Raw genomic sequence first — 12,821 nt, forward strand, 5'->3', positions numbered from 1 at the left:
ATACACTGCTGGATAGATGGATACTTTAGTGGGGGTTAAAAGTATTTAGTAAATAAAAAATGTTAATGAAACAGCTAGGCTTCCTGAAATCTCGCGCAAACCACACTGAACTTGGAAACGCCTCCACGCCGTCTCTCCTGGTAACGGAACTGCTTGTACTCTATTGGCCAGTTTCAGCCCGCTCATCCGCCTCTGTAAACTCATACACCTTTTGTATTGGCTGCAAGAAACGAGCGGGACAGTCACATCTCGCGAGAGCGCATGGGAAAGGTCTCCAATGGTGACAGACAGCTGCAATTTATAAGCGAATCCGTGAACTGTGCTTGGCGCTGGTACCTGTAAAACAGATGTAGTTAAAATATGCATTACTAAAATGTTGCAGTAAAAAGTGATTGAGAACAGGGTATTTGTAGGACAACGAGGGCAATTTGCAGTTTAACTAGCATTGTACGAGGATGTACGCGCGGAGGTAATGGCAAAACAACCTCTGAAGAATTGGCCTTAATGGGGCAGCGTGGAATGTAACAGTACCTGCGGCCTCGGACAACAGGACGCCCCTTGGCCCGAGTTGTGCCGATTAACCGTGAGTCCCAAACGTAATTCACAGTAGCTTTGGAGCTGAGAATGCTGCACTTTATTTTATCATCGTCCGTGGTTGTGCGTTACTGAAGGCAACGTCTGCTTTCCTCACCGGTCTGACGCTGTCCCAGAAACCAATACATTGCCACTGCCTTGAAGCTGTCACATAGGGGCCTGCACAGAGAGGCTCCATCGCTGCTCATTCAGCTGCTGAAGCTGTTGTATTGGTAACTTTTCTTGTAGAAGCACCGCAAACGTCGAAAAAAAATTTAGTCCTGTGCTTATATAGGTGTCTGGGCTCCTGAACCCTCAGAACTTTGGTAAGTATCTCAGTTATGAGGTTACTTTAACCGGTTTGATCGTTTTCCTTTGAATCTTTTAACCCACATTATTATTATGATGCAGTGCTCCACTATAATAATGTTATGTTGACAGAAGGGAGATTATGATTCCTGGAAGGAAACTTGAGTGCTTCCAACTGCCTTGTATGTACATTTATATTCATCAGGCACATCACCAAGCATAGGCAATTAAAATAATCCTGCAAATCCACCTAAACTCAAATGGCAGAAAGAACGTTGTTTTTTATGCTTTGTTTTTTTTTTGTTTTTTTTGTTTGTTTCTTAAACCACAGTATCATATACCCTATTATCCCAATGGACAGTGATCCTGATGAGTCTTGAGCATTTAATAGTATTACAATTCTGTAGGGCTTCCCATGCCCATCTAGATCTGACAGGCATATCCTTAAGGTCACAGTGACACTGTTGTGAAAGGCACACCTGGAATTTTCATACCAGTAGTGATGGCAATTTGATATAGATTTTTTTTTTTTTTTTTTTTGCTCTTTCACTGTTTTTTTTTCCCTGATCAATGATAGCCTTTTTTTGTGTGAGAAAAATATAATACTTTTTAATAGAATAAACCCATCAAAGATTCATCCACTCCACCCTCCAAAGCATAACTTTGGGAGAAGTGCTTCTCGCACAAGTTTTTGAACACTGGTAGGTGCATTTTAATTTGTGCTGCTTTTAAAGATCTGTTTAGATTGCTGAAACGGTGAATATGATCTCATTTCATGGAGTATGTGTAAAAGGTACTTGAAGAATAATTTATTGTGAAATAACCTGACATACCTTTTTCTTTTTTCAGCAGTTGCAGGAATTAAACACTGTCAACTGATTAGAATAATGTTAAGGAGTTTCTAAACTGACTCTCCTTTCTTAAAGCACCTAAACAATTATGAACAGACTAGCATATCTGAAGTTTTTTGTTCTTGCTTCCATGCCTATTTGAGACTAACAGCAATAAATATAACTGGTGCTACAGATTTGAAGTTCAGCCTTCACTGAGATAATGTACTAAGCAGCATGCTGCATTATATTGATGAGTCTTACTCAAATTCTTCTTTGCTTTAGTTTTTAGGTACTGTTTTACACTGGTGTACAAGATATTTAATTGGCTGAAATGGATGAACAAAGTGTTGAAGTAAGTCTCACATAATGTGATCTTTTGTTGTTTTTACATTTAACTCTACTTGCATGAGGTTTGTTGCTGTTAGACTTTAATTCTGTGATGATTTGTTTTTATGATATTCCTTCTTTCTCTCTTTTGATATTGTGAACTAAAAATATTTACAATCCTCAGTGACATTAAGCCTTATTACTTTTTTAAAATGTTTCATTAGAGCATTGCTGAGGTATTTCGCTGCTTCATCTGCATGGAGAAGTTAAGAGATGCACGGCTCTGTCCTCACTGTTCAAAACTCTGCTGTTTTAGTTGTATTCGGGTGAGTTTTTGCTGTTTTGTGTTGGTGTCTATAGGAGTGATTCTGAAAGTAGGAAACATTTATGTGAAATCCAGTATTATTAATATTCTAACTGAAATTTAGTCGAATAGAGATTTTAATATTCTTTCAGAGTTTATAAACCTTGTTTGAGCAAATGTATTTTTTTCTATGCACCATTCATAAATTATGTAAAATTAAGTTTCCTTTGTTGCTCACAGTAGAGTTAAATGAAACGTTTAACCTTGGGGGGAAAAGCCGGTAAAGAAATAATTTGGTGTTTTTAAAAATCCACAAAAATATGAAGATTTTTTTCTTTTATTCACTCTGTGGATACATTTTGTAGAAAAAATGGATATTAACTAGCAATTCTCGTACATCCAAAGACAGAACCATAATAGATTTCTTTAGAGGCTACACTTCTAAAAAATTTTTTTTTTAATTATATAAACATCCATCCATTTTCCAACCCGCTGAATCCGAACACAGGGTCACGGGGGTCTGCTGGAGCCAATCCCAGCCAACACAGAGCACAAGGCAGGGAACCAATCCTGGGCAGGGTGCCAACCCACCGCAGGACACACACAAACACACCCACACACCAAGCACACACTAGGGCCAATTTAGAATCGCCAATCCACCTAACCTGCATGTCTTTGGACTGGGAGGAAACCCATGCAGACACGGGGAGAACATGCAAACTCCACGCAGGGAGGACCCGGGAAGCGAACCCAGGTCCCTAGATCTCCCAACTGCGAGGCAGCAGCGCTACCCACTGCGCCACCGTGCCGCCCATTATATAAACATGCAATTGACAATTTAATAAAGCTATAATAAAGTTTAGATCTATTAGTCACATTTACATAGTTGCAAAAATTTAGGCTTCTGTTTCATTTAGATCTTCAGTGGATAGATTTCAAAAATACACTCAAATACACAATGCCGATTAAATGGGGTCTTTTATAATTTTGTAAGTAAGAAGGTTAAAAATATCAATATTGTCCATTAACATGAGAAAGTGACTCTGGGAAATTTCCCTAAATCCTTTTGAAATGAGGTTTTGTGGTGGGAGAATACCTCATAAATACTGTACACCTTGCAAACACAACATGAAAGGTTAGTGTTTTAGTATATCCTTTAATTGGTATGAGAGTTGCCCAAAACATTTTACAGCAGTATTTAACTTTTTTCCCTTTACTAGTGATTGAAGAAGTGTTCAATCATTATCATATGATGATAATATCTCTTTGCTAATGCTCCTCATTTCTCTATTTAATCTCCATCATCATAAGCTTTGAGGCAAAGAAATACCAGTAAATGCATCTGCTTCTACAATTCCGAAGCCTGCTCTTGTAGCACTTCATTTCAGTAACCTTATCACTCCCAAATATTTTCCCACACTGGACATCTTTGAGGATGCCAAAGATGTGGCAGTATGTAGCGTGGTTGAGGAAGAATGGTTTAACAGAATTTATTGTGACGGTTTTGTGTTTTTTACAGTGTGTGTATTGTAGTATTAAAGAAGAATATCAGTAATCTTTCTGGTGTGCCTGAATTCTTCTTAAACAGATTGTCTAGTTTTAAGAGTGTGGATACATAGGTTTGAGTTAACTGACCATGTGGCCTACTAGATAATGTCTACCAAAATCATTTTTTTTTCTTTGATCTCCTGAAGAGACATATTAAACTTTTTCCCTTCAAAGAGAAACTAAATGATGCCATTCAATTGAATGCCTTTTGTTCTCTAGTCTCAGTCAATTTGACTGATCCATATTTCATCCTCACGTATTATTTGTGACAAAAGGTTTCCACCCTCAGCCTTGTAATGGGAGAAATCTTAAAAGATGACAGAACTGTGGAAATAATTCAACAGTTAGGATTTTTGAAACCCAGCATGTCTACATCTCTGAATATTGTGAGGCAAGAATATGCTAAACGGGAACATATTACAGCCAAAACTAATATTTATACTCCAACAGATAATATTTCAAGGTCGGACTTGATACAAAGTATTTTTTCAGATGTATCACCCTTATGAATGTGTATATTTTTCCTTCTTCAAATGGATACTTGGCATCGGAAATGATTTACAACACCCATCATCAACATTATCAACACTTAAATAATGAATCCTTCTGACCCTGAAGTTGCTATACGTATATGGCGACTTCAGCCATGTGACTTTTAAAGGAACAATGACAAGCTTCAATCGGTTTGTGTCCTGTTCCGTTAGGGGAAACAAGCTGAATCAGCTCTGTTCCAGTGAAAAAGGTGCATTTAAAAGTAAACCTTTGGCACCTTAGGGCATCTCCACCCACAGTCTGATCCATCATACTCCCACCTATAAGCCTGTTATTAGATGACAGCCTGTTACCACCAGGTTTTTGAGGAAATGAAAGCTGAACTGGTTTTGAATGATTGCTTCCAAAGGACAAAATGGAAAATGATGAGTAACATGGGAATTCTATCATGGGACTCTTGTCACCACATCACACATTGCATTAACTTCTGTGTTGACTCTTATTTTACCTTCAAGAACCTTGTCCAGCAAGGTTATGGTAAATGAATATTAAAACAAAGACATAATCTATTGATATGCTTAAATTTAATAACATTAAAATGAAAAACTAAACTAAACCATTAAAGCAGATGAAAAGACTAACAAATTAAATAATTCATAAAAATGTTTCTTGTTTTCATTACAATTAAACTTAGCAAGGGATAACCTGGACCATTAATTAATCAAAATATTTGTTCTTTGTTTTTCAAATAAATATTCCCCTTTCTGCAATCAAGTCTTCTCTAAACGTTTTAGCCGTTATCCCTGATAACTCCTTCACCATGAGCTGCACACATACCATCATCCAGAGAACCGTGGCTAGTGATGTAGTTTGAGTGATGATACTCCATTGCAGTGACAAAGAAAAATTGATACAGCTCTCTAAAGCGTGTGAGGAAGAAAGCAATTTTCTGTGTGAAAATAGTGACGGTTTATCAGAAATTGACAGTAGTGGCACGATTAAATTCTATTCTAGTGTTAGTGAAGCATACCAAGGTGATGATTTTTCTCAACCGATAAATTATGATGCATCTTCAGAATGTGTGAGTAACTAAAGGGTCATATCATTATGGACAGATGAATGAGTCCAAGCCTTTCTAAAATGTCAAGGCTTGTCAGGTACATATGATCTGAGGAGGGTTAAACCACAAAACACCAACAGGATGCAGGGTGGCCAAGACTCATTGAAGTGAGAGGTCAACAAAAACTATTCCATTTGGTATGAGCCAGTAGAAGGACTTCTGTGGCACAAATCATAGATTATTTTAATGATGATGCCATGAGTAATGTGCCATAGCACACGGTGTATCAATTGGTCAGTTGAAGTGCCCATGTTAACCTCTGTCCACCTTTTGTAAGCACCTACAGTGGGAATGTCAAACTAAACCTTGGATTAATTAAAAAAAAAAACTTGGTCGGATAACTCTCACTTTCAATTGTTTCATATGAATGGCTGGATATGTGGACGTCATTTACTCAGGGAAAAGATCACACCAGAAAGAGGACAGAACCATGCCCAAAGCATCACACGCCATCCAATGTTCTACAGGGAAATCCTGCCTCTGGGCAGTCATGTGGACATTTATTTCATTTGTACAAACGTCTTAAACATTGTAGCTGACCAGGTCTTTTTTTTGAAGGCAGCTGTATACCCCAATAGAAGTGGAATCTTTCAGCAGGATAATGTGCCCAGCCATACTACATAAATTGTTTGCTAATGGTTTGAGGAACATGAAATTCTCCACTTCTTGGTCCAATTGAATATCTGTGTGATGTGTTGGTACAACAAGTCTGATCTGCAGCAACTTCACCTTGCAACCTGCAGGAGTTAGAGGATCGGCTGATAAAATCCTGCTGCCAGATAGCACAAGACACCTTCCGAGTTCTTCTATAGTCCATTCCTTAGCCAGTCTGAGCTGTTTTGACACGGGAGCAGCAGACTATAAGGCAGGTGGTCAAAATGCTTTGGCTCATTTTATATTGCTACAATCGTCTTTCACCTTGTCTTGATATTGTTCCTGCCATGCTCCTGAGGCATGGTGGGATAAGCTCCAGCTTCCCTGAGACCCTGCTCTAGGTAAGTAGGCATATGGGTTTAGAAAATGTGAGTTTGTATATAAATAGCTTATAATTTCAGAGGCTGTTTCTGTCTTTGTGGCAGTTCATTCAAATATTGCCTGATCTCTGTGTCTGTTCATGTGGAGTGACAAAATTAAAGTCTTGGCTACTTCTAAGCCTTGACACTACATACTATGTTTTTGTGCTTCCATCAATACAGGTAAATGTGGCTTTGATTCAAGCTTGGGAGACCTTTACCTCCCAAGTTCACCTGTTGTTTTTCAGGATCATATCTGTCGAGAACACACATTCCTAACCTGCTTGTCCAGGGCAGGGTCCCAGGACAGCCCAAACCTGCCCCAGCCCCCGTCAGGCGTGAGGCAGGAACAAAGCCTGCACAAGGTGCCAGTTCATCACAGTGAAAACACACACTACATTAATTTCGCAGTGCTAGTTAACTAGCCTACATGTCTTTGGACCTTTAAGAGGAAACCGGAAGAGGAAATGCATATGTACACGGGGAGAACAGGCAGCACCCAAGTTACGAACACCGGCCTTCTTGATGCAAGGCAGCAATGCTACAACTCTGCCACTGTGCCACCCTTCACAGTAGAATTTGTTACCTAATTTTTTAATCTCTGCTCTGGCCTTTGTCTTACAGAGCTGTCCCCAAATATTCATTTGGCTTATAGAAAATAACAAAGCCCAGTACAGGTGTTTTTATTTTTTGAATGCCACATTGAAAGTGTTAATTGTAGGGGTATTGTCTTGGATCCAGATACATTTATATGCAGTAGAGATTGAGTTAAAACCTGACACACCTTAGAATTTATCTACAGAATCGTCAGAAATGGGCCTATAACCTGTTTCTGTGCAAAGGAAAAGAGAGGTTAAAAAGTGCTAACAATCGGAGCGCACACACATCCACAAGTCCACATATTTCAAGACCGCAAAGGTTAACATCCATGTTTGAAAAGGGCAGCAGCTTAAGGAATAAACTCACTTGAACACAAAAAACACAAAGCCCAAGTTTAATTTGTTGAAACTAACATGTCTAAAAGTCTGTGACTTGCCATGGTTCAGAAAATTTGTAACTTCTTACAACCTCAAATTTAACTTACAATGTCCTACATATATAACACAGTAGTTATGGTAGGGCCTTAGAAAAGTGAAATGTGCAATGGAGAAAGAAGTATTGCTCTCCTTTACATTTTAATTGCTGTAGCTGTGTTTAAGGGTTTCCAAGTAGTTCAAGATACAACTACCAGAAAGGTTTCAGCAGTTAATTTGATTCATGTTAAAAAAAAAAAAAAAAAAGACGGCACATTTCAAGTGTCTGTTTTCAAGAAAAAAGTCCAATTCAAAGCAAGCAATTCACACAAAAAATAAATGATACTGATAACGAATTTGATAAAAGAGACACACACACACACACACACACACACACAAACTTGTCTATGATGTTTAAGGGTCAAGTTCCTTGGGTACATTTCTTAAAGTTTCTGTATGTTATCATTTACACTAGGACTATACACACATAATGGTAACAATTAGAAAATTATATGCCCTAATGCCTTTCTGTCCAGCAGTTTGTTTCTTTCCAGCTGTCTAACTTCAATCTGAAAGCATTCTTTTGTCCGAATAAAGAATATAGCAGAGCATTAAAGTTTTTCCATTAACTTGTTAGCTTATTGTGAAACCTACCTTCTATTTAAATTGTGTAAATTTACCATTTTTTATTAAACTTAATTGCATTACAATGAACAGGTAAACCTAGGCATTATATTTTTATATTTTGAGCTTGTCAATTTTAGTTTGGTATTGCCCAATATTACTGTGTGAGATTATATATAATGTTTAAAGAATAATATGGTAATGTATGTGAGTAGGGACTATAGCCTGAATTAAAACATTATGGCAGTCTGACATATTTGTGCAAAAACCTTTATCTGGCACATGATAAAAATAGTTCTTTGATGCAGATGCTCTCGGTTAGACTGTATTGATTCATTATAGTCTGTTTGTGGGTGCCCCTTAGTCTTCACCACAATTCCTAACTTTTTACAGTAGTTTTTCACCTGTGTACAGTGTTAAAGCAGTGCTGTTCCTCACATAATTGGTCCACTCAGTCACCACTACTATAATCATTGATATCTTTGTCCTTTTTAGCCTCTAAATGCATAATGAAGTTCAACTCTCATTATTTTTTGAAAAACATATCTTTCAGTGGTAAATTCTGTTACACTCTACTGCTTTCTGTGGGTGGTAATTGAGCTCCTGTTTTTGTTTACCAGTGGAACTTGGGCAACAATCTCTGCAAATGCTCTGTGGTCTTATTGCACTATTTGCACTACTATTTGCCTTGACTTTTTTGCTTTATTTAGTTTAGTTTCCTATTGTGTTTGAGAATAGTGGCTTGAGAAATGTAGGAGTAATATACTTGAATTTTCAATTTGTATGAATAGTCATAGCTGAGAAATTTTTGAAAAGTCAATATCAAGATAGTGAAATTTAGCTCAACTGTTTATGTATTAGAGTTATGTGTTCTAGTGTAATATTTTTAGTCGCCTTAGAAGCATTTTCTTAATTCAAATCCATTCCCTCACCTCTACTAATCTTAACCTTTTTTTCCTTGACAGCGTTGGTTGACTGAACAACGAGCACAGTGTCCACATTGTCGGTAAGCTGAAAGCCAAGGCAGAATTCATCTGTTGATGTGTGTGTTTATGAAAGGCAGCCTCATAAATCTGCCTACCTCAGTTGGAAGAACCCTCCAGTAGGGGAATATGTAGTTGGTGGTTTGATGGGTCAGAGTTTTGGGTAGCAGCACACAATCATCTGCAAGGGCAAGACCAGTATTTCACATGTAAGGCAGGCTGCCTGAAAAACCTGGGGTCAGATTTATAAAATGTGAGTACACACAAGGTGTGTGTATATGTAGCTTTCCACCCAAAACATTGAGATTTAAAACAGAAATCCTGACTGAAGAACATGTTTATAATTATGACCGTTCTAAACCACCTGTACACAATATTTTGGTGAAAGATGGTTTGGCCTGATTTCCCTACTTGATTAAGGTGTCACAATTTCCCACTAAGTGACTACTCGCATGCATAATTGTATCAGTAAGCTGTTATAATGTGTGTTGATGTGACAAACATACTATACATTGATGGCATCCTGGTTGAACCCTCGGCATCAGTCCTTACTTCCATGGGTCAACCCATGATTCATTTATTTTTGAGGCAAAGTAGCTTTGGCAGATGTCATGGTACTGTAAGTGGTGGCTGTCTTGTTGGTAATGTAATTGGCTGAACCCTTAGTGTTTCATATGGCTTTAAGTATTCATTGCCACAGCAATCGTGTCATTACATGTGCCAGGTAATAGTGGCAATCTGCTCAGACGTTGGCATCTTATGCGTTTCCCCAACTCCCAGAACACAGGGGAGAGGCACCACGATGCTGTGAATGATCTTGCACAGACTCTTTTGGAGCACAATCATATAGTCTTAAATGAAAGTGGCATGGTCTCAATACGTCAGGATTGAGACTACTCTCTGAGCCAATGAAGTTCTACAGCCCTGTGATTGTGTGGATTCAAGTGGTGTTGGTGGTTTTTTTTTTTTTGTTTTTTTTTGTTTTAATTGCAAAAGTTTTGTAAATGAGACTCCTCGCCTTTTATTGGAAATATTTGACTTAGACTTGCAGAAAGAGTTTTTCATGGAGGAATGTTTTGGATAAAAATTTAATATGCAAATAAATTAAAACTACTGTGAAAATGTGACAATAAAAAGGAAAAAAAAATTTGCTCACATTTCATTCTCAAATGTGTCGCAGAATATTTTTTGGTGCTATTTTATTTTGTTAAAATATATTAGTCCAAACACAACATGAAAAATTTTAAAACTTAGTAATTGACATGATGTATTGAACATATCTGAACCTCGCTGTTGCTAGAGCCCACCCTTCATGTTTGATAAGCGAACGTTTTAAATTCTAGACTTATTTTGTGTTGTGTTTTAGAAGAATACTACAGACCAAATTAGATCAGCAACATAAAACACATTCCATAACGCATTTATTTATGCTCCTGTGCTTTTTAAAGGTACATTTGCAAATTCTGAATGAAACAACTCTGTTCCCCGTGGACCAGTTTTGTTCAGATGTGACCTGGTTACATTTTCATTCAAATATCTTAAACCTATATCGCATCTCGAGAAGTTTTAAAGTGGAAAAGCATTGTAAAATTTGAGAACTCCTCCAAGTGATAATGGAGAAATGTTCAGTGTGATTTCAACTAGGAATTTATTTATTGTTTCAGCTTTACCGTACCTTGAGAGCAGTGGTTTTGAACTTGTATATTTTTGTAGATATCCTGTTTTATTCGGCAGACAGTTCTTTAGATCCCCTTTGCAAGTGATTCTGTTGATTCGCCCATGCACGCCAGTAGCTTGCACAGCCGCACTCTTCTCCTGCCGTTTTAGCCAAGATTAACTAGTCGAGAACAAAAAAAAAATTCTGTAAATAAATGGAATGGGAAATAATTACAGTATGTGCACATACATTAAACTGAATTGATTTAACAATATTATCTACAGATTATTATTGTAAAGAACTGATGTTATCACCCTGAAGCTAAATGGTGTTTGAACTAATTAATAACACGATAAAGGTGCAGCTGCCCTAACTGATATAAACCTAGAGTGATTTTAGAAATGGACAGTGGTAATGGGAAGCTCCATTGGCTTAATCCTCGATCTCTGGCGCCTAGCTCCTGATCCTCTTGCCCTTGTGTACCCTTTTTGTTTCTGCTCTCAAATCAGTTTCTTTCTAGGTTATTATTTATTTATATAATTAGCAAGTTACTGTATTTTAACTAAAGTAAATAGCTAGATGGGGAACTTATTTCAGTCCCTTTTCTCCTTTCATAGGGTAATAATGCTTCTGATTTTATGCTAGAATTGGTTACTTTTTATTAATAAACATTTTTCAATTGTAAATTATTTGATACTACTCTACTGGGTGTAGTTTTTAAAAAGGTTGTGTTTAAGAAAGCTGAATAACAATTAGTCCTAGACCTACCACCACTAACACACATCAGTTAATGCCATTTTCGCATCACTTAAATTGCAAACTACTATGTATGAAAGGTTTGTGGTGGCTCAACAATAGTTATCAGTGCTCCATTTTTAAGTCCTTTGTAAAGTGCTATTTAAAAGCACCTGTTTAATGTAATATGCTAACACATGTAATTACATTCTATTATCGCTGTTACTTTTGAATATGACTCATTGTTACAAAACTATTTAATAAATAACGTAATAATTGACACTTGGATGAAGTAAATTAAAAATGTGAAACCAACTTTCATGTCTGTTAACTTAATTGCCCTGAACGTACCTGAGTGTTATGCATTTCTTACATTGTTTAACTTGTGTTTATTTATTTGTCACATTTCACAGTACAGTACTTCTTAGATGTGCATTTATTTAATTTTATCTGAAATATTCCTATATAGTTTTTTAGCTTGTTGTGAGTAAACAAAGGAAGGGAATTTCTGTCTGAATCTGGTTCAGGGAGGAAGTTGAAAGTTCTGTAATGTCAAAGGCATACAGACGAAGTATCACTGGGGGAAAAATTACTTGCTAGGTTAAAGAAGGTGGGAAGAGAAGTTCCATGGAGTCATTAAAATTATGGGCAGCAATCTGTTAGACAGGAGTTCAAGATTATGTACAAAAACATAGAGGGATTTTGTATGTTGATCCTTTTGACTTTTTTGGCCTATGTCATGCTAAACTGTTGGCATCAAAGATGTATTTTATTCTAATGATGGGAAAAAAAACATCTATAAATGTGTAAGTAAGGTGTCCAAATGTGTGAGCTGTTTTTTTTTTTTTTTTTTTTTTTTTTTTTCTCCCATTCTGAGTAGGGCCCCTCTGCAGTTGAGAGAGTTAGTGAACTGTCGCTGGGCAGAAGAAGTAACGCAACAACTTGACACATTACAGATGTGTAGCCTGTCAAAGCATGAAGAGAATGACAAAGACAAGTAAGAGTACCATGTTTTTAGAATGTGTATTATGTAGGTTTTCCTAAGGATGTTTTTTTCTTCTTTCCCTGCCTTTAAGGAAATAACATTATTTAGTTTATTTATAGCAAGTGTAAGTTTTAATCTTGGGATTGATTGTTTGCCTTGTAATGTAGGTGTGAAAATCATCATGAAAAACTCAGTGTTTTCTGCTGGACCTGTAAGAAGTGCATCTGTCACCAGTGTGCTTTGTGGGGAGGCATGGTAAGTGAATCTTTTAACTTAGAGTTGAAAAGCAAGTTTATCTAGATTTT

At 37.1% G+C, this 12,821-nt stretch overlaps 1 protein-coding gene across 4 annotated transcripts in view; it reads left to right on the forward strand.

Moving 5' to 3' along the window:
* The first annotated feature begins 238 nt into the window (after positions 1–238).
* The window catches only part of trim37 (tripartite motif containing 37), a 65,623-nt gene continuing 53,040 nt past the window's right edge, over positions 239–12,821 (forward strand). The window contains exons 1-6 of one of the 4 annotated variants that reach the window (XM_028806953.2): positions 239–899; positions 1,998–2,067; positions 2,267–2,368; positions 9,122–9,162; positions 12,412–12,528; positions 12,684–12,771. In XM_028806953.2, the coding sequence (XP_028662786.1) occupies positions 2,047–2,067; positions 2,267–2,368; positions 9,122–9,162; positions 12,412–12,528; positions 12,684–12,771 (369 nt within the window). In that variant the 5' untranslated portion in view covers positions 239–899; positions 1,998–2,046. The remainder of the gene's footprint in view (positions 900–1,997; positions 2,068–2,266; positions 2,369–9,121; positions 9,163–12,411; positions 12,529–12,683; positions 12,772–12,821) is intronic. The other 3 variants (XM_028806954.2, XM_028806956.2, XM_051930814.1) reach the window with 3 other exon arrangements.

The sequence above is a fragment of the Erpetoichthys calabaricus genome, chromosome 8, assembly GCF_900747795.2.
Source record: "Erpetoichthys calabaricus chromosome 8, fErpCal1.3, whole genome shotgun sequence".
Lineage (NCBI taxonomy): Eukaryota > Metazoa > Chordata > Cladistia > Polypteriformes > Polypteridae > Erpetoichthys > Erpetoichthys calabaricus.